Source organism: Oncorhynchus mykiss, chromosome 17 (assembly GCF_057628025.1).
Source record: "Oncorhynchus mykiss isolate SJ-2025 chromosome 17, ASM5762802v1, whole genome shotgun sequence".
In the NCBI taxonomy this organism is placed as follows: Eukaryota; Metazoa; Chordata; class Actinopteri; order Salmoniformes; family Salmonidae; genus Oncorhynchus; species Oncorhynchus mykiss.
In genome coordinates, this window is record NC_143038.1 from 4,820,255 (window position 1) to 4,847,610 (window position 27,356).

A 27,356-nucleotide genomic window follows, 5' to 3' on the forward strand; every position below is an offset into this window, starting at 1 on the left:
GAAGTTGAAGACAACACAGAATATGATCCAGACCAAGAGACAACCGATGTGGAACAAATCAGTAATGAGGAAGAGGGCCCTGCTGAGGTTGTTGTTACATGTATTTATTTACTTTTCTTCTCTTTTGCGCACCAGTATCTCTACCTGCACATGACCACCTGATTATATCACTCCAGTGTTAATTTGCTAAATTGTAATTATTCGCCTACCTCCTCATGCCTTTTGCACACAATGTATATACTCTCTTTTTTTTCTACTGATATTGACTTGTTAATTGTTTACTCCATGTGTAACTCTGTGTTGTTATCTGTTCACACTGCTTGTGTGTTGTGAATGAGAACTTGTTCTCAACTAGCCTACCTGGTTAAATAAAAAAAATACAAAATAACATTCCGGACAAAGAATGGGAATTTGTCCTGGTCTTCATCCCCACCTGAGAGGAGAGGTCAGCTGAAAATGTTATCAGGATGACCCCAGGGCCAACGAGATACGCCATACCCCGGGTTGATGACATAATCCTGCTTCGAACTGTTTCTGACAGAGTCAATCGAAGCTATAGCGATGAACATGACCAACTTGGAGGGGAGGCGCATTTACAAAGACAACTGGAAGGAGGTAGAAAGACGTGGGTCTCTTGATTTGGCTGGTGTGTACAGATCCAGAAACTAATCGAACACCAGTTTGTGTGATAAATAGCACAACGTTTCATCTGAGTATTTGTTATAGTCAAAATAATACATTCATTAAGCTTTTTTTTAAAACTCAAAAACAAGTTGTATGAGTTCAGGTCAATGAGGCCTATAAATAGCAAATAGAAGTTCAAAACTTGTAATGTTCACAAGAACTTAAGTTGATTAAAAGAGCTAACACAACATTAGGTGATAATATATGTATCATTATGGATTTACAATCAGCTATAATGGGGCGGTCATTTTGGACCGGGAACACAGAATTAACGAACACAACAAGAGGGTTAATGGAGCAAATTATACACATGTTACAGGTAATATTATTTCTTATAGCACTGATTTTCAACTCACCTTACCTCGTCCATTTGATTAAAATGCAGCTTTCAAATCATTTAGCAATTCAGCCGTGTGGAACACAAACAAAGAACACAACACTGCAAAGAAGGATTTCTGGTTTACATTTATTGAACATGTGTCAATTTCACTGCTGTAATAAAATGCCTTTCGAACAAAAAACAGAAAATGTGCACAACCACCTTACATCCCATGTGGAAACAGCATAATATCTTTGGCATGATGTCCATGATTCACAATAGAATATCGTCACATCATTCAATAGGTCATTTAATCTGTGCATCGAGTTCCCTGTATCTTCACCTTCACACTCGTTTGATTGATTGAAGGAGATTGAAGGTTTCAAGACTACAACAATTCTATACACAACAAGAAAATAAAAATGAATCATTCACTAACTAAAAAAACTAATGATTGTAGACTGACATTTTGCTATGACAGATTTAAATGTAGCTCGTTTGGTTCATTAATGCGTTGTATGATATTATAATACACAAATTTTCCAATGTCGATCAAAAGCTTTACAATTTCATTAGACAAGTTGACAAAGACATCCGTCCAAAATGCAGAATAGTTGACCTTTGTTGTACCACAATTCTAGAATATTCTATTTGTTTCTACAAAATGCATAATAGGCCTATATAAAGCACTTATGATAGCTTGGTTCGTTTCTCCTACGGACCTGTAGGTTTCACTAACGCACAATCATTGCGGGCGATCGCAAACATGACAGTTTCTCAGAGATGCACACTACAATCATGTAATCAATATCTCTGAGAAGAAGAACCAATCACGTCCTAGACTCCGATAGAGGCCCATACTGTGTGGTAAGCGTTGTTGTTTTTACCCATGTAGAATTCATCTTAACGACACATTAGAAAACCATCCTTTACAAAACAAATAGTAACATTCAATTTCAAAGAAAAAAAAAAGGAAAATAAAGACAAGATTCACAGATACAACTTTTTTTTTATGTTTGATTAATTTCTTTATCTCCATTATTAGAGTTACATATATTCATGTGCAAAATAAAATGATTGTGTCACACAAAATGTGTTAATGCACTTGGGTCCCTGTGACAACAGGGTTGTAGGAGAGTAAAAAACAACATAAGGCTGAAAGGTCTTATGTGGAACAGTAACATTCACACACAGTGTTTAGCGTCAGGCTCTTCCTGTACAGTATACTCCGAGTCAGTATTCATGTCATAAGAATTAACGGTCCTCGACAACGCCCACCAACTGGGGAAAACAAACGTTCTTTCCCCCATTGACCCCGACTGTAAAAGAGCCAACTTCGTAGTACATTTTTTGTTATACAAATGTAATGTAGGTCAAAAATTTCGACCTACGGTTCACGATGCTCCCACTTAGGGAAATAGAGCCAGCGTATTCAGTGTGGAAGAGTGAGAAATTGTGGGGACCCGGTGTCAAAGGAGGCTACACTTTAGCTACGTGTGTGGAAGATATTTTATCACAGGTAAAACATTTAACTTGATTAGTACAGTCCGTTTGGAACTCCACTCACTTCTTGTAGCTTTATAGCTAGTCCGTGTGTGTTGCCTAGCTTAATGTTCTGGTTCAGGGCTCCCCAACCCTGCTCCTGGAGAACTAGGTTCACTCCAACCCTAATCTAGCACACCTGATTCTAAAAATGAGCTGTTTATAAACTGAATCAGATTAGTTACAACTGGGTTTGCGATTGAAAACCTACAGGAGGGTAGCTCTCCAGGAACAGGGTTGGAGAGTCCTGTTCTGGTTGGTAGCTAGCTAGCACGCAGTCACTCACGTGGTTAACATTAGTGCAGTCATGAAAACGAAGCAAGCGCCGACAACATTACATTTTTCTAAGTAGTGAGAACGCTCAGGAGCAGGAAAAGTTGACTAGTAATCTTTACACATGTTGTACTTTTCTTAAATGTAGTTTTGTAATTGACTAAAACAAGCAGACAAGAAAATAGCTTTTGGAAAAAGGTCAAGTTTTTGCTGTGAGCCAACGGGGTAACCAAAGTAACCATGGGTTGTTTTCCCCACAGGCAGGCAGGGCCACCACGTTCTACTTCATACCGACTGGGACTATCACATTACATAAGCACACATCGTCGCCATGACGATCCACACTGCACTGCTTGACAATGTTCCTGTACCGCTTCAGTGTATTTGTCCAGGATGTTACTTCCTGTGAACAGACACAGGAAGTAGCTGCAATGATTTCCAGTAGCTTGGTACACTGAGCATAGGAGTTGGCAAGACAGCACAAACTGATCTGGGACCAGGCTAGAGTTGCACAAGTGTGTACTTACACTATACTGCAGTCGCACCAAACGTCAGGTCAGCATCCACTGACCAGACTATCAATCTCCTCCAGCTTGCATAAGTCTTTACACAATCTCCTTTCGCCTCCTCTTGGCCAAGGCAGTCCAGACTCTGGGATAAAATACAACTTCCTACTCGTCACACACACAATCTCAGACAGTCACACACACACACACTAAAGTCTTGACTCCCACTCCTGGTTCTCTCTCCCTCCTCTGTGAAGATGTGCTTTAGCCTAGCGTAGCTCAGCCCTGGGGTTCTGTGCTGTTGCCATGGTGAGGGGGCCCCTCAAGCTCATTGATGGTGTGGAGGAGCAGGCACACCGGGGGCTGGGTGGGTTGTGTCATGGCGGGTGGTGGCAGGGAGGTGGAACCTGTCGCCGACCCGCACTCCGACCTACTTTCGGGTCCATCCAGGGCTAGCTCCTCTTCTACTCCCGGAGCGGGATGACCGCACCCATCGCAGAAGTCTCCTTCTTCCTGCTCCTCAACCTCCTCCCCCATTAGGCTATCCTTCTCCCTCAGCTCCTTGCCCTCCTGGCTTCCAATACTTGTACTACCACCACGGTCACATACGCACACCTCGATACCTGAGTCACCCGTGAAACGGCGCCGCCGCCCAAGGGCCCCCCTATTATCCTTGTCCTCCTGGGCACCGCTCTCGGGCCCCCCTAGGTCCCTGAGTAACAGGGGCTCCTTGCAACTCTTCTCTGAGCCTCTAGGCTCCTCTGTAGAGGCCTCCTGGGGTCCTAGCCCTGGTCCACCATCCTGGGGCTCCTGAGGCTTATTGTCTACCTTGTGTCTGTTGTAGCCAATGGTGGGAGCCCCAATGCAGTGGGGCTCTTCCAGGATCGGCCTGGAGCAAAGGGTGTCGGACACTGGGGGGACCGGAGTGGTCTGGATGCTCGGGCAGTGTCCCAGTCCGTCCTGTGGGTCCGTGGGCAGGGGGCTGACTGTATGGAAGACACTGTAGGGAGGGGGAGGGGTGGGAGGGCGGTTCACCACCTCCTCATAGTCAGGTAGGAGGGAATTTGGAAGAAACCCTGGAAGTGAAGAAGAGAGGGACACAAAGGACAGTTAGGATTAACTGAAAATGATTGCAAGGAAAACATGTTGCAAGGTTGGCATTGAACCAAGACCCGGTGGCATTGAACCAAGACCCGGTGGTATTGAACCAAGACCCGGTGGCATTGAACCAAGACCCGGTGGCATTGAACCAAGACCCGCTGGCATTGAACCAAGACCCGCTGGCATTGAACCAAGACCCGGTGGTATTGAACCAAGACCCGGTGGTATTGAACCAAGACCCGGTGGCATTGAACCAAGACCCGGTGGCATTGAACCAAGACCCGGTGGTATTGAACCAAGACCCGGTGGCATTGAACCAAGACCCGGTGGCATTGAACCAAGACCCGGTGGCATTGAACCACAACCCGGTGGTATTGAACCAAGACCCGGTGGTATTGAACCAAGACCCGGTGGTATTGAACCAAGACCCGGTGGTATTGAACCAAGACCCGGTGGCATTGAACCAAGACCCGGTGGCATTGAACCACGACCCGGTGGTATTGAACCAAGACCCGGTGGTATTGAACCAAGACCCGGTGGCATTGAACCACGACCCGGTGGCATTGAACCACGACCCGGTGGTATTGAACCAAGACCCGGTGGTATTGAACCAAGACCCGGTGGTATTGAACCAAGACCCGGTGGTTAAGGTTTCCTGCAATCTGGGGCATGAAACAGGGCTGTGTTTCATCCCATACCAAAACGAAACCGCAACTCCTAGTTCAAACAAAGGACTGGAGTTGAGTCAAGGTAGCGCTGCCAGGCAGTGACTGAACTCTGTTTGATGCAATAATTGCTATTGAGAAATATCCCCCCTAGCTGAGAGGGAAAACCACAAAAATTCACCCAAGGTACAATGTTTGAGTAAGCTTCAGCACTGGGGAATAACAATGTAATGTATTCAGACAGAAACGCAGAAGGAGAGAACTACTGTGGCTGAAGTTGAGTATGCATGAAGCGTTAGTGCTCGTGTTTCACTGCGCCACGGTAACGATAGGACTGAAATAGAAGGGCATTGCGCAATAATGCCATGTTGTTGACTACTATCAGTATAACACTGTATCTGTGCAGGTCCTCCTAAGCTGTATCACACCGTGCCATGTTGTTGACTACTACCAGTATAACGCTGTGTATCTGTGCAGGTCCTCCTAAGCTGTATCACACCGTGCCATGTTGTTGACTACTACCAGTATAACACTGTGTATCTGTGCAGGTCCTCCTAAGCTGTATCACACCGTGCCATGTTGTTGACTACTACCAGTATAATGCTGTATCTGTGCAGGTCCTCCTAAGCTGTATCACACCGTGCCATGTTGTTGACTACTACCAGTATAACGCTGTGTATCTGTGCAGGTCCTCCTAAGCTGTATCACACCCTGCCATGTTGTTGACTACTACCAGTATAACACTGTATCTGTGCAGGTCCTCCTAAGCTGTATCACACCGTGCCATGTTGTTGACTACTACCAGTATAACGCTGTGTATCTGTGCAGGTCCTCCTAAGCTGTATCACACCCTGCCATGTTGTTGACTACTACCAGTATAACACTGTGTATCTGTGCAGGTCCTCCTAAGCTGTATCACACCGTGCCATGTTGTTGACTACTACCAGTATAACGCTGTGTATCTGTGCAGGTCCTCCTAAGCTGTATCACACCGTGCCATGTTGTTGACTACTACCAGTATAACACTGTATCTGTGCAGGTCCTCCTAAGCTGTATCACACCATGCCATGTTGTTGACTACTACCAGTATAACGCTGTGTATCTGTGCAGGTCCTCCTAAGCTGTATCACACCATGCCATGTTGTTGACTACTACCAGTATAACACTGTGTATCTGTGCAGGTCCTCCTAAGCTGTATCACACCATGCCATGTTGTTGACTACTACCAGTATAACACTGTATCTGTGCAGGTCCTCCTAAGCTGTATCACACCATGCCATGTTGTTGACTACTACCAGTATAACACTGTGTATCTGTGCAGGTCCTCCTAAGCTGTATCACACCGTGCCATGTTGTTGACTACTACCAGTATAACGCTGTGTATCTGTGCAGGTCCTCCTAAGCTGTATCACACCGTGCCATGTTGTTGACTACTACCAGTATAACGCTGTGTATCTGTGCAGGTCCTCCTAAGCTGTATCACACCGTGCCATGTTGTTGACTACTACCAGTATAACGCTGTGTATCTGTGCAGGTCCTCCTAAGCTGTATCACACCGTGCCATGTTGTTGACTACTACCAGTATAACGCTGTGTATCTGTGCAAGTCCTCCTAAGCTGTATCACACCATGCCATGTTGTTGACTACTACCAGTATAACACTGTGTATCTGTGCAGGTCCTCCTAAGCTGTATCACACCGTGCCATGTTGTTGACTATTACCAGTATAACACTGTATCTGTGCAGGTCCTCCTAAGCTGTATCACACCGTGCCATGTTGTTGACTACTACCAGTATAACGCTGTGTATCTGTGCAGGTCCTCCTAAGCTGTATCACACCATGCCATGTTGTTGACTACTACCAGTATAACGCTGTGTATCTGTGCAGGTCCTCCTAAGCTGTATCACACCCTGCCATGTTGTTGACTACTACCAGTATAACGCTGTGTATCTGTGCAGGTCCTCCTAAGCTGTATCACACCCTGCCATGTTGTTGACTACTACCAGTATAACGCTGTGTATCTGTGCAGGTCCTCCTAAGCTGTATCACACCGTGCCATGTTGTTGACTACTACCAGTATAACGCTGTGTATCTGTGCAGGTCCTCCTAAGCTGTATCACACCGTGCCATGTTGTTGACTACTACCAGTATAACGCTGTGTATCTGTGCAGGTCCTCCTAAGCTGTATCACACCCTGCCATGTTGTTGACTACTACCAGTATAACACTGTATCTGTGCAGGTCCTCCTAAGCTGTATCACACCGTGCCATGTTGTTGACTACTACCAGTATAACGCTGTGTATCTGTGCAGGTCCTCCTAAGCTGTATCACACCGTGCCATGTTGTTGACTACTACCAGTATAACGCTGTGTATCTGTGCAGGTCCTCCTAAGCTGTATCACACCGTGCCATGTTGTTGACTACTACCAGTATAACGCTGTGTATCTGTGCAGGTCCTCCTAAGCTGTATCACACCAAGCCATGTTGTTGACTACTACCAGTATAACGCTGTGTATCTGTGCAGGTCCTCCTAAGCTGTATCACACCGTGCCATGTTGTTGACTACTACCAGTATAACGCTGTGTATCTGTGCAGGTCCTCCTAAGCTGTATCACACCGTGCCATGTTGTTGACTACTACCAGTATAACACTGTATCTGTGCAGGTCCTCCTAAGCTGTATCACACCGTGCCATGTTGTTGACTACTACCAGTATAACGCTGTGTATCTGTGCAGGTCCTCAAAAGCTGTATCACACCGTGCCATGTTGTTGACTACTACCAGTATAACACTGTGTATCTGTGCAGGTCCTCCTAAGCTGTATCACACCGTGCCATGTTGTTGACTACTACCAGTATAACACTGTATCTGTGCAGGTCCTCCTAAGCTGTATCACACCCTGCCATGTTGTTGACTACTACCAGTATAACGCTGTGTATCTGTGCAGGTCCTCCTAAGCTGTATCACACCGTGCCATGTTGTTGACTACTACCAGTATAACACTGTGTATCTGTGCAGGTCCTCCTAAGCTGTATCACACCCTGCCATGTTGTTGACTACTACCAGTATAACGCTGTGTATCTGTGCAGGTCCTCCTAAGCTGTATCACACCGTGCCATGTTGTTGACTACTACCAGTATAACGCTGTGTATCTGTGCAGGTCCTCCTAAGCTGTATCACACCGTGCCATGTTGTTGACTACTACCAGTATAACGCTGTGTATCTGTGCAAGTCCTCCTAAGCTGTATCACACCATGCCATGTTGTTGACTACTACCAGTATAACACTGTGTATCTGTGCAGGTCCTCCTAAGCTGTATCACACCGTGCCATGTTGTTGACTACTACCAGTATAACACTGTATCTGTGCAGGTCCTCCTAAGCTGTATCACACCGTGCCATGTTGTTGACTACTACCAGTATAACGCTGTGTATCTGTGCAGGTCCTCCTAAGCTGTATCACACCATGCCATGTTGTTGACTACTACCAGTATAACGCTGTGTATCTGTGCAGGTCCTCCTAAGCTGTATCACACCCTGCCATGTTGTTGACTACTACCAGTATAACGCTGTGTATCTGTGCAGGTCCTCCTAAGCTGTATCACACCCTGCCATGTTGTTGACTACTACCAGTATAACGCTGTGTATCTGTGCAGGTCCTCCTAAGCTGTATCACACCGTGCCATGTTGTTGACTACTACCAGTATAACGCTGTGTATCTGTGCAGGTCCTCCTAAGCTGTATCACACCGTGCCATGTTGTTGACTACTACCAGTATAACGCTGTGTATCTGTGCAGGTCCTCCTAAGCTGTATCACACCCTGCCATGTTGTTGACTACTACCAGTATAACACTGTATCTGTGCAGGTCCTCCTAAGCTGTATCACACCGTGCCATGTTGTTGACTACTACCAGTATAACGCTGTGTATCTGTGCAGGTCCTCCTAAGCTGTATCACACCGTGCCATGTTGTTGACTACTACCAGTATAACGCTGTGTATCTGTGCAGGTCCTCCTAAGCTGTATCACACCGTGCCATGTTGTTGACTACTACCAGTATAACGCTGTGTATCTGTGCAGGTCCTCCTAAGCTGTATCACACCAAGCCATGTTGTTGACTACTACCAGTATAACGCTGTGTATCTGTGCAGGTCCTCCTAAGCTGTATCACACCGTGCCATGTTGTTGACTACTACCAGTATAACGCTGTGTATCTGTGCAGGTCCTCCTAAGCTGTATCACACCGTGCCATGTTGTTGACTACTACCAGTATAACACTGTATCTGTGCAGGTCCTCCTAAGCTGTATCACACCGTGCCATGTTGTTGACTACTACCAGTATAACGCTGTGTATCTGTGCAGGTCCTCAAAAGCTGTATCACACCGTGCCATGTTGTTGACTACTACCAGTATAACACTGTGTATCTGTGCAGGTCCTCCTAAGCTGTATCACACCGTGCCATGTTGTTGACTACTACCAGTATAACACTGTATCTGTGCAGGTCCTCCTAAGCTGTATCACACCCTGCCATGTTGTTGACTACTACCAGTATAACGCTGTGTATCTGTGCAGGTCCTCCTAAGCTGTATCACACCGTGCCATGTTGTTGACTACTACCAGTATAACACTGTGTATCTGTGCAGGTCCTCCTAAGCTGTATCACACCCTGCCATGTTGTTGACTACTACCAGTATAACGCTGTGTATCTGTGCAGGTCCTCCTAAGCTGTATCACACCGTGCCATGTTGTTGACTACTACCAGTATAACACTGTGTATCTGTGCAGGTCCTCCTAAGCTGTATCACACCGTGCCATGTTGTTGACTACTACCAGTATAACGCTGTGTATCTGTGCAGGTCCTCCTAAGCTGTATCACACCATGCCATGTTGTTGACTACTACCAGTATAACACTGTGTATCTGTGCAGGTCCTCCTAAGCTGTATCACACCGTGCCATGTTGTTGACTACTACCAGTATAACACTGTGTATCTGTGCAGGTCCTCCTAAGCTGTATCACACCATGCCATGTTGTTGACTACTACCAGTATAACACTGTGTATCTGTGCAGGTCCTCCTAAGCTGTATAACACCATGCCATGTTGTTGACTACTACCAGTATAACACTGTGTATCTGTGCAGGTCCTCCTAAGCTGTATCACACCATGCCATGTTGTTGACTACTACCAGTATAACACTGTGTATCTGTGCAGGTCCTCCTAAGCTGTATCACACCTTGCCATGTTGTTGACTACTACCAGTATAACGCTGTGTATCTGTGCAGGTCCTCCTAAGCTGTATCACACCGTGCCATGTTGTTGACTACTACCAGTATAACACTGTATTTGTGCAGGTCCTCCTAAGCTGTATCACACCCTGCCATGTTGTTGACTACTACCAGTATAACGCTGTGTATCTGTGCAGGTCCTCCTAAGCTGTATCACACCGTGCCATGTTGTTGACTACTACCAGTATAACACTGCATCTGTGCAGGTCCTCCTAAGCTGTATCACACCCTGCCATGTTGTTGACTACTACCAGTATAACACTGTGTATCTGTGCAGGTCCTCCTAAGCTGTATCACACCGTGCCATGTTGTTGACTACTACCAGTATAACGCTGTGTATCTGTGCAGGTCCTCCTAAGCTGAATCACACCATGCCATGTTGTTGACTACTACCAGTATAACACTGTGTATCTGTGCAGGTCCTCCTAAGCTGTATCACACCATGCCATGTTGTTGACTACTACCAGTATAACGCTGTGTATCTGTGCAGGTCCTCCTAAGCTGTATCACACCGTGCCATGTTGTTGACTACTACCAGTATAACGCTGTGTATCTGTGCAGGTCCTCCTAAGCTGTATCACACCGTGCCATGTTGTTGACTACTACCAGTATAACACTGTATCTGTGCAGGTCCTCCTAAGCTGTATCACACCGTGCCATGTTGTTGACTACTACCAGTATAACGCTGTGTATCTGTGCAGGTCCTCCTAAGCTGTATCACACCGTGCCATGTTGTTGACTACTACCAGTATAACGCTGTGTATCTGTGCAGGTCCTCCTAAGCTGTATCACACCCTGCCATGTTGTTGACTACTACCAGTATAACACTGTATCTGTGCAGGTCCTCCTAAGCTGTATCACACCGTGCCATGTTGTTGACTACTACCAGTATAACGCTGTGTATCTGTGCAGGTCCTCCTAAGCTGTATCACACTGTGCCATGTTGTTGACTACTACCAGTATAACACTGTATCTGTGCAGGTCCTCCTAAGCTGTATCACACCCTGCCATGTTGTTGACTACTACCAGTATAACGCTGTGTATCTGTGCAGGTCCTCCTAAGCTGTATCACACCATGCCATGTTGTTGACTACTACCAGTATAACACTGTATCTGTGCAGGTCCTCCTAAGCTGTATCACACCATGCCATGTTGTTGACTACTACCAGTATAACGCTGTGTATCTGTGCAGGTCCTCCTAAGCTGTATCACACCATGCCATGTTGTTGACTACTACCAGTATAACGCTGTGTATCTGTACAGGTCCTCCTAAGCTGTATCACACCCTGCCATGTTGTTGACTACTACCAGTATAACACTGTATCTGTGCAGGTCCTCCTAAGCTGTATCACACCATGCCATGTTGTTGACTACTACCAGTATAACGCTGTGTATCTGCGCAGGTCCTCCTAAGCTGTATCAGGCAGCACACCGTGCCATGGTTAATACGGGCAGCACACCGTGCCATGGTTAATACGGGCAGCACACCGTGCCATGGTTAATACGGGCAGCACACCGTGCCATGGTTAATACGGGCAGCACACCATGGTTAATACGGGCAGCACACCATGGTTAATACGGGCAGCACACCGTGCCATGGTTAATACGGGCAGCACACCGTGCCATGGTTAATACGGGCAGCACACCGTGCCATGGTTAATACGGGCAGCACACCGTGCCATGGTTAATACGGGCAGCACACCGTGCCATGGTTAATACGGGCAGCACACCGTGCCATGGTTAATACGGGCAGCACACCGTGCCACGGTTAGGTTAATACGGGCAGCACACCGTGCCATGGTTAATATGGGCAGCACACCGTGCCGTGGTTAATACGGGCAGCACACCATGCCACGGTTAGGTTAATACGGGCAGCACACCGTGCCATGGTTAATATGGGCAGCACACCGTGCCGTGGTTAATACGGGCAGCACACCGTGCCGTGGTTAATACGGGCAGCACACCGTGCCGTGGTTAATACGGGCAGCACACCGTGCCGTGGTTAATACGGGCAGCACACCGTGCCATGGTTAATACGGGCAGCACACCGTGCCATGGCTAATACGGGCAGCACACCATGGTTAATACGGGCAGCACACCGTGCCGTGGTTAATACGGGCAGCACACCATGCCATGGTTAATACGGGCAGCACACCGTGCCATGGTTAATACGGGCAGCACACCGTGCCATGCTATGGTTAATACGGGCAGCACACCGTGCCGTGGTTAATACGGGCAGCACACCATGGTTAATACAGGCAGCACACCATGCCATGGTTAATACGGGCAGCACACCATGGTTAATACGGGCAGCACACCATGCCATGGTTAATACGGGCAGCACACCATGGTTAATACGGGCAGCACACCATGCCATGGTTAATACGGGCAGCACACCGTGCCATGGTTAATACGGGCAGCACACCATGGTTAATACGGGCAGCACACCGTGCCGTGGTTAATACGGGCAGCACACCGTGCCATGGTTAATACGGGCAGCACACCGTGCCATGGTTAATACGGGCAGCACACCGTGCCATGGTTAATACGGGCAGCACACCGTGCCATGGCTAATACGGGCAGCACACCGTGCCATGGTTAATACGGGCAGCACACCGTGCCATGGTTAATACGGGCAGCACACCACGCCATGGTTAATACGGGCAGCACACCGTGCCATGGTTAATACGGGCAGCACACCACACCATGGTTAATACGGGCAGCACACCGTGCCATGGTTAATACGGGCAGCACACCGTGCCATGGCTAATACGGGCAGCACACCGTGCCATGGTTAATACGGGCAGCACACCACACCATGGTTAATACGGGCAGCACACCACACCATGGTTAATACGGGCAGCACACCATGGTTAATACGGGCAGCACACCGTGCCATGGTTAATACGGGCAGCACACCGTGCCATGGTTAATACGGGCAGCACACCGTGCCATGGTTAATACGGGCAGCACACCGTGCCATGGTTAATACGGGCAGCACACCGTGCCATGGTTAATACGGGCAGCACACCGTGCCATGGTTAATACGGGCAGCACACCGTGCCATGGTTAATACGGGCAGCACACCACACCATGGTTAATACGGGCAGCACACCATGGTTAATACGGGCAGCACACCATGGTTAATACGGGCAGCACACCGTGCCATGGTTAATACGGGCAGCACACCGTGCCATGGTTAATACGGGCAGCACACCGTGCCATGGTTAATACGGGCAGCACACCGTGCCATGGTTAATACGGGCAGCACACCGTGCCATGGTTAATACGGGCAGCACACTGTGCCGTGGTTAATACGGGCAGCACACCGTGCCGTGGTTAATACGGGCAGCACACCGTGCCGTGGTTAATACGGGCAGCACACCGTGCCGTGGTTAATACGGGCAGCAAACCGTGCAACAACGCAATATGACGGTAACGACATCAATGATGGACTACCACGAGTCTGACACTGTGTACAGAACACGGCGCTCTCTCGTGTTGTGGGTGTCGCGCCGTGCCACACGGGGAGCTCTGATAGGCGGGACTCTTACTGAAGTAGAACGGAAGGGAGGTGTAGTTGTGCGCCTCGCGGTAGGCGATGAGGTTGATCTCGTGCTGGCGCTGCTGCTGCTGCAGCCGGTGCTTGGTGCGCCGGTGGTGACACACGCAGCAGCAGCTCAGGATGAAGATGATGACCCACACCAGCCAGAACCCTGCCGGAGACAGAGACACAGTAGAAAGACTGTGAAACATAGACATATGTTAATACGTGTTATTCATATCTCTATGGTGAAACTACTGTAAAAGTACTGCTGAATAGAAGGAGTGACATATTGTTTTTGAAAGCAACAGAGAGCTACAGTACATTACTACTGTAAACATCTAGTGCCTGTACAGTGAATGCCAGTAGTGACAAATTGCTAGTGAAAGCAATAGAGAGATATAGTGCACCACTACACAGTAACAACATGGAGGCAGAGCCATAGATATTGGCCAACGACCCTCCAGGTTTGTTCTAAACGTTGTTCCATAGCAAGGATGTAACTACATTGGAACTTTTGCTACCAACAGTGTACCATGGTGTCGATTGGTATTCTACATCCCAATCGGAGTTCACAGTTCATGTTGTAGCTCATTCATCACGGCAAAAATCAGAGGACCTATCTCCTGGGATGGGGGATGGGGAGGCAGTGATATGCAGAGGACCTATCTCCTGGGATGGGGAGGCAGTGATATGCAGAGGACCTATCTCCTGGGATGGGGAGGCAGTGATATGCAGAGGACCTATCTCCTGGGATGGGGAGGCAGTGATATGCAGAGGACCTATCTCCTGGGATGGGGAGGCAGTGATATGCAGAGGACCTATCTCCTGGGATGGGGAGGCAGTGATATGCAGAGGACCTATCTCCTGGGATGGAGGAGGAGGAGGCAGTGATATGCAGAGGACCTATCTCCTGGGAAAGGGGGAGGAGGAGGCAGTGATAGGTCCTCTGCATATCTCCTGGGATGGGGAGGAGGAGGCAGTGATATGCAGAGGACCTATCTCCTGGGATGGGGGAGGAGGAGGCAGTGATATGCAGAGGACCTATCTCCTGGGATGGGGGAGGAGGAGGCAGTGATATGCAGAGGACCTATCTCCTGGGATGGGGGAGGAGGAGGCAGTGATATGCAGAGGACCTATCTCCTGGGATGGGGGAGGAGGAGGCAGTGATATGCAGAGGACCTATCTCCTGGGATGGGGAGGAGGAGGCAGTGATATGCAGAGGACCTATCTCCTGGGATGGGGGAGGAGGAGGCAGTGATATGCAGAGGACCTATCTCCTGGGATGGGGAGGAGGAGGCAGTGATATGCAGAGGACCTATCTCCTGGGATGGGGGAGGAGGAGGCAGTGATATGCAGAGGACCTAGTACAGTAAATAAGCTTTAAATGGGTGTCAGAACTGACTTGTCTTTTTGAAAAATGTGTGGCGTGCATTCAGAACATGTACTGTATGTTCAGTACATGCATGTTCACGTGCAGTGGTGTAAAGTACTTAAGTATAAATACCCCCAAAACTACTTAAGTAGAACTTTAAAAAGTATCTGTACTTTACTTTTTACTCCACTACATTCCTTAAGAAAATATACTTTTTACTCCATACATTTTCCCTGACACCCAAAAGTACTTGTAACAATTCAAATGCTTAGCGGGACAGGAAAATGGTCAAATTCACACACTTCTCAAGAGAACATCCCTACTGCCTCTGATCTGGCCGACTCACTAAACACAAATGCTTCATTTGTAAATGATCTGTTAAGTGTGCCACTGGTTAACCGTAAATAAATAAAAAACAAGACAATCGTGCCATCTGGTTTGCTTAATATAAGGAATGTGAAATGATGTACACTTACTTTTGATACCTAAGTATAATTCAAACCAAATACTTAAGACTTTTAGTCAAGTAGTATTTTACTGGGTGACTTTCACTTGAGTCATTCTCTGGGTGACTTTCACTTGAGTCATTCTCTATGAAGGTATCTTTACTTTTACTCAAGTATGACAATTGGGTACTTTCTCCACCACTGTTCAGGTGTACAGGTGAATGTGAGGGGACACTGCTATATGACTAAAATGCAAATGTATTTCAGAGCGGGAGAATGAGAGTGAGAGGTAGAGAGTGTGTGTGTGTGTGTGTGATAGCGTAGAGAGAGAGAGAGTCCTTACACCAGAGTTCATAGTAGTAACTGCAGCACTGTGACTGCCCGCAGCAGTGTCCTGATTCGCAGACGTAGCTCTGGTTGTTCAGCCCCTCACAGTGCAGAAGGCTCTGGAAGACAAGAAGAGACAAGTCAATAACAGGAGTGTAAAAACCGTATGTCCACCACCTGGGTCGTGTTCATTAAGTCACAACGTAGCGAAACCTTTGCAATGAACAACGGAAATAAGCGTTTCATATCGGACAAGCCCAGGTAGTCTCTTGCCGTGTCAGTCTGTGTTCTTCCGTCTGTTGCCTAGTGAATATGACCCAACACCCGCCACTCAAATACTGATGTTCATTTTTGTTAGTCATCATCATCATCATCATCATCATCATCATCATCTTGATAAAAGGTGCTACCCCTAGAATTTCTCAGAATTTCTTCCCTATGTGGAAGCTAGGTGTATTGCAACATCACTAGGCTGCATTCAAAACAAATCTCCCCCTCATCCCCTTTTCCTGTAACATGGCAGAGACTCGCGCTCGAGCCTTTCACTTTTGGTCCACCAGCTTCAAACAGCTGGAAAAACTATACTGAACAAAATATATATATATATATATATATATATAAAAAAATGTTTTAAATCGCAACATGCAAAAAGGTCTAACATTTTACTGAGTTACAGTTCATATAAGGAAATCAGTCAATTCAAATAAAATTCCTTATGCCCTAATCTATGGATTTCACATGGCTGGGAATATAGATCTACATCGGTTGGTCACAGATAACAAAAACAAAGTAGGGACTGGATAAAAAACGGTCAGTATCTGCTGTGTGTGACCACCATTTGCCTCATGTGACATCTCCTTCAGAATTGACCAGGCTGTTGATTGTGGCCTGTGGAATGTTGTCCCACTCTTCTTCAATGGCTGTGCGACGTTGATGCATATTGGCGGGAAGTGGAACAAGCTGTCATCCATGTTGATCCAGAGCATCCCAAACAAGCTCAAAGGGTGACATGTCTGGTGAATATGCAGGCCATGGAAGAACTACGACATTTTCAGCTTCCAGGAATTGTGTACAGATCCTTGCGACATGGGGCCGTGCGTTATCATGCTGAAACATGTGGTGATAGCAGCAGTTGAATGGCAATGGGCCTCAGGATCTCATCACGGTATCTGTGTGCCATCGATGAAATGCAAATGTTCGTTGTCCGTAGCACATGCCTGCCCAAAGCATAACCCCACAACGTTGACATCAGAAAACCATTTGCACACAAACAACACTATACAAGTAATGTGCAGTTGTGAGGCTGGTTGGACATCTGCCAAGTTCTCTAAAACAACATTGGAGGTGACTTATGTTAGAGAAATTAACATTCAATTATTTGGCAACAGCTCTGGTGGGCATGCCTGCAGTAAGCATGCCACTTGCACACACCCTCAAAACTTCAGACATCTGTGGCATTGTGTTGTGACAAAACTACACATTTTAGAGTGGCGTTTTATTGTCCCCAGCACAAGGTTCACCTGTGTAATGATCATGCTGTTTAACCAGCTTCTTGATATGCCACACCTGTCAGATGGATGGATTATCTTGTTAAAAGGAGAAATGCTCGCTAACAGGGATGCAAACCAATTTGTGCACAACATTTTAGAGAAATAAGCTTTTAGTGCATATGGAACATTTCTGGGATCTTTTATTTCAGCTCATGAAACATGGGACCAACACTTTACAGGCCGTGTTCATATTTGTCTTCAGTGTATATATTTTGTTGTTGAAAGTATATTTCACAGCGATTTAGATTACACAATGATTCCATACACTTTTTAATGCTTGTTTTCACAAACTGAAATAGAGCGAACAGTGTAGAATTTTAGCAACCAGGAAAAAAGTGATTTCTACAATGGCCACTTGACTCCATTTCCACTAAATACACAGTCAAAGTCAAAACAGCGTTCCTATTTTGACAATCGATGTCACTCCGCGGGAGAAATCAATGGGGTGAATATCACAGCTATTCACAACACTGATGGGTAAGTAATACTGTGAAACACTATCATTCTACTATCACTGCATGCATATTTTATATATATATATATATATATATATATATATATATATATATATATATATATATATATAAAAATAATGGACATCTCCTGAAATTACAACGCAAAAATAAATCCTGTGTGTAGCACCTTCAACTCATGATAGCATTATGGAGCATTAACTGAAACATCAACTATAAGATCGCAACATACAGTGGTTGAGCTATCTTTACAGAAATTGCTCTGGCGATTAGACCTAGGTCACCTGAGTACTACACTCTCACAGACACTGTAACTGTACGGGACCTGAATAACAAATATGTATTCATCAAACAACTGGTTAACAACTAGTTAGTATAGCCTATAGACTATATCAAGACGTTCAGACAGTTGATAGACTAGTGATCGCTCATATTTGTATGTTGCCCTCTAGGGTTTAGGCTAGGTCGCTTTATCAGCACTCACAGATACTGTACCTGACCAGAATAAATAAATAATGAAATAAGTCTCTCTAAAATAAAAACAAAGATCAATAACTGATTAGTCGTGTTCAATGTAACCTATAGGGTCTGGAAGAACTGGGTCCAGACATAAGTGGTAGTATTGAACCTCTCAATCATCCCTCTTATACATGGGTGCTAAGCTGCTAGAATGTCCACGGCTCAGATTTCCTCATCACTTACCAATCAGGCGCTAGTAGCCTCAGCCTCATACAACATTCAATACAACAGAGTGAACAGACAGACATGGCCCACACTGGAACAAACACACCAAGTTAGTCTAGCCTAGAGAAACACAATGTACAAGACACAAGCTGCTTGTTTGCGTAGATGACGGCCTAAATGTGCCTCCAGTCAAACAGGACAAACAAACAAACAGCCTGTTAGCCTACATCAGAAGCTTGTAGAACCTGACACATCAAAGACACACTTAAAAATCAGTGGCAATACAAACATTCTTTCAATCATTCAGTTTCTACTTTCCAAGGGGACAGCAGGAATAGCCATTGATAAAGAATGAACTAAAAACCAGAAACCAGACAAGGAAGACAGCCAAGGAAGCCTCTCATCAAAAATGGCTTCAGAATGTATATTGATTTATCAGGCAACCCCTACCAGGCTACACATTATCTACAAGATTAGATTATGGATTAAATCCTGAGGAGAAATGTTAGCCAAGGTTTTCTATACCCGTTTCATTTCCAGCTGGAGAGGCATAGCTGTCCAAAATTCCTAAATCCCAAGGAGCGCAAGTGCTTTCAACTCAAGGGTCGTTATCCTTCCAGTCCACAGATGAAAAAAGTGAAAGAGCGCACACACACACCAAGCAAAATAGGGGACAAGGATTTCTCTAAGGAAATGTCCAAGCGGCAGTGGAGTGTGAGCTGCCAGCCAGAGTAGAGGACTGCATGGTAATGAAGAGTGGAGCACCCTCTGTATTCAAAACGGCAGGCGGAGTTTGTGTGTCCGAGTGAGGACAGTTATAACACAGGAATAGTGAAACCCAGCCACAGATCAACTTCACGCACACACTAGCCTATGCGTTTCCACTAGGAAAGTCTGGAGCATTTCCACAGTGCATCTTTTTAACAACCTCCCACAAAATTGTTTACACCATACAACTACATTGTATGACATGGCATAAGCCCATCACACAAAAAAACAAACAGGTTAAAGCAGAAAACTGCAGAGAAACTAGGCTACTGTTTGGTTTGGGGGCATTTTCAGTTCTTGCGCTGAGGAGATTACACAGTCTCAGGTCAGAGACCTTTGGCTTTAGAGGAGATCAAGAACTCCCTGGCTCCCAGGGGCTGTTGTCGAGAACCGAAGTGCAAAGATATAACCCTTAGGCCTATGACGTGATGTTTTTGTTACTTGTTGTTGTATTTGTGCTAGGATGTTGGATCCAGTCCAGTTAGCACGATAGGCTAGGCCTAGAAAAAAAAAACTAAAGCCAAATCCATGTAAAAATACTATTTGGACAACAAATTGCCTAAGCCTAGGTTAAGAGATAAAAAAAGCCAAGGTTAAGAGATGAAAAAGCCAAGGTTAAGAGATGAAAAGTTGTTTTTTTAGGCGTCTGAATTTTCTATCGCCTAGGAGACGTATCAGACAAGACATTGAGCCAACAAAGAATCTCGACAGACAACATTCCTCAGTCTCTCAGCCTTCGACAATAGGCTGCTGCAGGATGGAACAACCATCCCTTCTCGTACTACAGTAGAAGATTAAGGACGGGTGGATTGTGTTACTAACTCTGCCAGAGCCTACAGGCATAATAGAGATTCATTAAATGTAAAAATCGACCATAATGAGAAGGTGCTGAAACAACCAGACATACAAGAACAGCCCGGTGTCACTGCTTGACTATCAGAACATGTTCTCTCTTGGACAGCTGCTAAAAAGTGACTAAGTGGATTCTTGACCGTGTGCATATGATATAGCATTCGATCTGGCATGAATATGCACAAACCTGCCATACTATTGATGCTGTATACTAGCGTCTAAGCTCAATTATTTATGGAGGATCTCTACCTTTTCATGCAAAGAAGCATGTTAGTTTCAAATTCTTAGTAGGCACATCGCTAAAAACTACAAAATGTCTTGAATGAAAAAGAAAACCCAACTGAGTCTTTCTTAGGCCTGCAAGCTACATGACAGGCAAAGAAGTCTCAACCAGCATAGCATTCTTTTGGACTGACATATTGCATAGAGGGTTCGCTACTGCGGCCAAACCAATCGGAGATGTTTTATTACCTGGTAACGTTAGTATTAGGTTCACTATTAGCTTTCTTATTATTAGCAGGATTTATTCAAACAGTAATGTGCAATTGAGCAGAAATATAGCTTTCTGAAGAGGCAACAATGGCACAGGAATGCCCCAGTCTGTGTCAGGGCTTGACATTCAGGGGAGGTTTAGGATGCACTCGTCAGTGGCTTGCTTGGGCCAGTGATTATTTTTTTTATAACGCTATTTTAATCTAGGCTATATAATTGATCTATAGAAAAACAAAAAGATGGATTTCCAAAGCTGTTTGTTCGATATGTTGATTATTTACCACACACACGCTACACACATATAGCCCACAGATAATCTGTCGGGGCAGAGAGCTTGCGGAGCTCAAATTGCTGGTCGTTGCGTGGAGCCAAGACCGACAGTCACCATGGAAGTCTGCCTTTAAAAATCAGACATTTCCTCTAGAGCAAGGCTCTCCAACCCTGTTCCTGGAAAGCTACTCTCCTCAATGTTTTCGCTTCCAGGTAACTTCCAATTCCAGGTAACTCCGGATTCAGTTAAGCAACCAGCTAATTATTCCAATCAAGTGCACCAGATTAGGTTTGGAGCAAAAATATACAGTAGCTCTCCAGGAACAGAGTTGGAGTGAAAATCTACAGTAGCTCTCCAGGAACAGAGTTGGAGTGAAAATCTACAGTAGCTCTCCAGGAACAGAGTTGGAGTGAAAATCTACAGTAGCTCTCCAGGAACAGAGTTGGAGTGAAAATCTACAGTAGCTCTCCAGGAACAGAGTTGGAGAGCCCTACGTCTATGCTCTTTGGTCCTTGAAGTTATGGTAGTTGATTTAATCCAGACTTCATTAGCGTGTGCGTTGGGAACATGACTATTTAGGAGGTCAAAATAACCCAAATGTCAATGCATAAGGCCTTTAATAAAATCCTTATTCTTAAAAGTGGTAATGCACACTTTTTTGCATAGATTTTTTTCTATACGTTATCAAATGTAGGTCCTTCACATTTCTTATTTAAAGATGCACTATGTAGAAATCACTCTGGCATGTCCTGGTTGATAAAATTCTATTAGTTCACCTAAATTCAGTTTGTGACATAAGTATAGTGTAGGGAATCATTGTTCAATCTAAACCATTGTGAGAAATATTTTCCATAACCAAAAATATTGTATTTTCAGCTGTTTCAAGCTGGTGTACAAAACTGAAAGTAAAAGACGCAAGAGCAAAACTTAAAACGGGAAGCAAAGAAATAGCGCACATAGAACCGATCTACCGCTTCTTAGACTTGCTTTCAATGAGGGATCTTTAACTCATATTTCTATGCGAATTTGGTCTGGTCACTCAAAAACATACATCTTGCAGCTTTAAGTGCTTGGAAAAAGTCCTTGAATTTGTCTGTATGAACCCTGTATAGGCTACTTGCTCAGGCCGCAAATGAATGATAAGTGCATAATTTCAATAGCAGCTGATTTTAACATTCGATTTCCTGTCAAATCTTGACCCGTGTAGGTATTTCTCGAAATTGGGTCAGTAGCTTTCAGTTGGCTTTGGCCCGGTGTTCCACTGGCAAATTTACCTGAATGTCAATCCCTGCTGTGTGTGGTACGTGTAGGACCTATGTGTCTACCACTTTATGTAGCCGTTAGCGATGCTAATGACACCCTTACTGTTTTCGGGTAGATGGAAAGACAATTAAAAGTTGCCTTCTTGGCAGAATCATGATTATTTGCATCAATCCAGTGGTCATTTGTTTTGAAAACAACATCACAAGTGCGCTGCAGAAACACAGCTAGCTGGTAAGCACCTGAATTAAAGGGTAACTACACAAAAATCTAAATTTCACAAATTCTCTCAACAATGGTCTGCAAATATGTTTTAAGAATTGTTGTGCATTTTGTAATTTTTTTGCCGTGATATTGTTTTGGTACAGTATCAAGTATCGTTTTTCCAAATTCTGCCCTCTAGATGATTTCACAGAACACACGCCACTTTGAAATCTGCAATAAATACATTTAGCATTTTATTTTAAGTCTCTTTTCTGTTACAGTAAATATATCTACATCAAAGAACAAGGGCATACTAGTTTAAAAGATGACTAGTCATTTTACGGGACACCGGCCAGGTCATTGTCCATTATCTTTTTTTAAATGAAAAGTTTGGTGTGACTAAATCGTGTGCTGGTGCCACCAACTGAAAAAGGTGGTAGCTGGAAAAAGTTAGTGTAGAACCCTGGCATAGTTCACTTCCTATTTTGCAGATTCAATACTGACACAGAGCTGACTGGCAAGGGGAAAGTAAAGCAACAGTGTTCTAGAAGAGATATGTTCTGAAGTTCAAGGTTGGGACAGTTCGTGCTGAACAGAACAGTGGTGACAAAAAAAAAATACATTCTCGACCACCACACATATTCAGCACTACTTTTCAAAGGGAAAAGAGGACGTGCTCAGGGAACTAGCCTATTTTTGGTTGATGGTTCGCCAACAATACTTCCACGTGAAGAGTAAGAGATCTGTCTTGCAAGAGATCTGTGTTGTCTTTGCAGACAGATATTAGGCTACACGTCTAATCTTGAAATGCAATGTACGGACAACCTGGGTTTGATACCTGGTCAGTTAGCCTCGGCCTACAGAGTTTGGGAGTTTGAAAAATGAGGGTGACTGATGTCGGCCTAGGCCAAAACCACGCAGGACAATGCAATCAATGTATTGTGTCACTCAATATTTCTCTCAAACAGAACTTGACAAATCCAGAGGTTAAACAAGACATTGGGATTGACATTGGCACTTCCACTCAGCAACTGGTGACCATATTCAGTCACCCAGAACTAAGGCAAGATGCCAGATACAAAATTAAGGTCTCAATGATGTAGCAGCAAACGGGGAGAACGTTCAGATATCTGCGAGGGGCTGTAGCCCCCTTCCTAGAAATAAAGAAAAACATTGTTAAATTAACTTTAGACTTGTGGGTGATTCCTCACAAAAATGGACCATGATTTTTTTGATTTTCACAAAATGTTATGCATAGAAGGGTCCTTTAGAGGGAGGATTGTTGACGGAGATGACTATACAAAACATTAAGAACACTTTCCATGATCGACTGACCAGGTGAATCCAGGTGAAAGCTATGATCTCTTATTTATGCCACTTGTTAAATCCACTTCAAATCAGTATAGATAAAAATGGGAGGAGACGGGTTGAAGGACTTTTAAGCCTGGAGACATTTGAGACATGAATTGTGTTTGTGTGCCATTCAGAGGGTGAATGTGCAAGACAAAAGGTTTAAGTGCCTTTGAACGGGGTATGGTAGTAGGTGCCAGGCGCACCGGTTTGTGTCAAGAACTGCAACACTGCTGCATTCTTTCCTCACTCAACAGTTTCCTGTGTGTATCAAGGACATCCAGCCAACTTGACAACTGTGGGAAGTATTGGAGTCAACATGGGCTAGCATCCCTGTGGAACGCTTTTGACACCTTGTAGAGTCCATGCCCAGACGAACTGAGGCTGTTCTGAGGGAAAAGGGGGCTGCGCAACTCAATATTAGGAAGGTGTTATTCATATTTTGTACCATCAGTGTATATTTGACATTTGTATCTTGAAGCATAATTGAGAAATAATGAATTTAAGTTGGAGCATGTGACATTTTGCCATTAACCAGGCCTTCTTTAAGACTCAATAATGTTTAAACTGCACTACAAAGGAAAATTTGGTGTCAAAGCTTTACTGCCTGCTCTGTAATATGAGTGGTACTTTAATTAAAATTCTCACATATGAATATTGAAAAATATAAACATGAATATATAATATTTTTGGGGTTGAATGCCAGTTGTGAGAATTACCCAAAAGGAGTGCTGTGATTGGCTTCTATATCAATGTCTTTGTATAAAATGGGCCATAACTTAAATAACTTTACTTGTAGTAATAATTAGTAATAATAATTGTAGTAATAATTATCTGAACCTTTTGCAGGGATATCTTTCATTATCTAATGATAATGCTTACAATGCTCTTGTATATGAGGGGGGACTTTGTGTGTCATGACATGGACTGAATTTAAGCCAGGTTCAAAACAACTGGGCACTTTAAAATGTCCAACTTCAGTGTGTTCAAGACAAATGGGGAAAAAAAAGAAAAAAAGATCTCCAACTGATTGGTCATCCAACTTCGCATCTTTCTAGAGCTCCGACTTTCCGACCTGAAGATCACTGACGTCGTGATGTGACGTCGTTTTACCCCAAAACATTTCCAGTGGTCTTGAAAGCACAAGAGCAGGTTAGCGTTTTTCGATATGAATTTTGTTCTGGAGGCAGCTCTGCAGAGTGGTAACTAGCTGGCACAGCCGCAAAGTCATACACATGTGTTTTCATCAATTTTTACAATTTTGACTTTGCAGATTGTCCATCTAGCGGAAATAGCTCAGTTCTGCCTCATCCCAATAAACGTCAACCTGCGAATTAAGACCAGCGATAGCTAATCTGTTTCACTGATAACCTCTTGTATTAATGACTACAGGGACATGAACGATGATGAATCCCCGTAAACTACTTCAGTGTATTCCATAAAGTAAATTACAGTACAGACAGGTTGGTTGTTTAGCAACAAAATCGACGCGTGTGCAACGTTTATTGGAAAAGTAATGCATTTGCACAATGAGCACTTGTCTCAAATACATCGTTACAGTTGTTGGTTAGGTAGCAAACATTTGTTTTGTACATATTAGCATTGACATGAAATCAGTAAAAAAAACTGAAAACAAGACACACATAAAGAACAAGATAACACTAGCTGAAACGAGACACCCACGATTCCCTTCATTGCAGCTTCTTGTGATTGGGTGGATTCGATTATGCTGAGCCAAGGGGCACCGGTCTATGGCCGGTGACGTGAACGGGCAAAACGGTGAGGGAAGAGCTCCTTTCTCAAATGGAATAGTAATCTGCGCTGCTCGGTCCTGGTGCATCGTCCAGAAACATACCTCTTTTCCAGAAAATATGTGCTTTAAAACTAGTTTTTTTTCATTGGGAAGGCAGATACATATTTTTTTATCAAAAGCGAACACCTTCGCATGTTAAATCACGTTCTTAATTACGTCGTTTATTTGAGCCGACTTCAAAGTGAGCTATGACTGGAGCATCTGGCTCATGACGGGAGACATTATGACATGACATTATGACATTATGCAAAACACGCCTACCCGTGCCAGATGAACCGAATCTCCTCATTGTTACTGTTGGCTGTTCAGAATCATAACGCAGATTCCGGTCACATCGATGCACTCTCATCATTTTCGTTACAACAGCCAACCCGTTTAAAAAACAGCACTTACACATGCAGTTTCAGTTTAAATGCAAATATATAAACAAAACATCAACTAATCATTGTTTTTAATAAGACAGCTCCTGACTTGTTGGCTAGTAGGATGATAATGCTGTGCTAGTATGTGGCGAGATATTTGATAACTCAACCATTTAATTAGACAGCTGTCAATGGGTGCGGCTAGAGACGTTTGCTTAACACTAAGGTTATTAAGGTTAGTGACTAACAGTAGCCCATGTAGCTAACGTTAGTTAAAGCAGCACATACTTTGTCGAGTTCAGTCAACGCTAGCTAGCAAGTGCCTGTGATGCCAACTAAATAGCTGACTGAACAACTAGCTAGCTAGATAGCTAAAGCTAGCTACAGCGGTCGAACTTAGAAGTTATAAAGTTATACCCAACCGAGACTAGTTAGCCAGTAAACGTGTAGGAAAAAAGCTGGCCAAATTAATAACTAGCTACCTAACAAAGTAGCTAGCCGTATATGCAACTTTACTAGCTACCCAAATAAACATGCACGACCCGAACCAAAAACAAATCCTGGCAGATTTGAGTCCAAATCTTACCTCGTCTAATGTCGCGTCGGAGGGGCTGACAGCTACAACGTGCAAAAACAATCCCATTTTAAGACCCACACCTAAAATCTCGTTCATTCCTCCGACCGGACTCGTGTAAAAACATAAGCGTAGACTTGTGTTGTTCACTTCACTAATCTTAGCGAAATGTCAAACTAGTTTACGGCTCTACCGGACGCACTGAAAGACCACGCATGCGCTGCCTCCTTGCTACAGCGTAATTTGATATTTCAAGGAGGCACATTGGGCGAATTCGATTAACCTGGCCCGGGGTACGCCGAGCGTAGAACTTGAATACTATAATGTTTTGAACCTTCTTGTGACGGTCCAAAGATCAGCCATGTTGGTTAGGGAGTTATTAAACCATAGTTTGGTTTACCAGTGCTGTGATAAGATGCCAGTAGCATACCACTGCTGGCTTGCTTCTGAAGTTTAGCAGGGTTGTCCCTGGATGGGAGACCAGATGCTGCTGGAAGTGGTGTTGGAGGGCCAGTAGGAGGCACTCTTGTCTAAAAAAATAAAGTACATTTACCTGGTAAAAATAACAGGGGGAAAAAGACTGTGTAAAACAATGAATGTGAAGAATTTATCTGCACTGTATGTGTGTTAGCCAGAT

The 27,356-nt window shown here is 44.7% G+C and overlaps 1 protein-coding gene across 1 annotated transcript; it reads right to left on the reverse strand.

Moving 5' to 3' along the window:
- Positions 1 to 1,131: 1,131 nt before the first annotated feature.
- On the reverse strand, positions 1,132 to 26,964 carry LOC110495110 (WW domain binding protein 1-like). The gene is made up of 4 exons (XM_036949431.2): positions 26,732 to 26,964; positions 16,083 to 16,185; positions 13,929 to 14,090; positions 1,132 to 4,400 (listed from the first exon to the last, which is right to left on the reverse strand). Exons 1-4 carry the CDS (start codon positions 26,816 to 26,818, stop codon positions 3,604 to 3,606), a joined length of 1,149 nt encoding a protein of 382 aa, XP_036805326.2. The 5' UTR covers positions 26,819 to 26,964; the 3' UTR covers positions 1,132 to 3,603.
- Between the last annotated feature and the right edge of the window lie 392 nt (positions 26,965 to 27,356).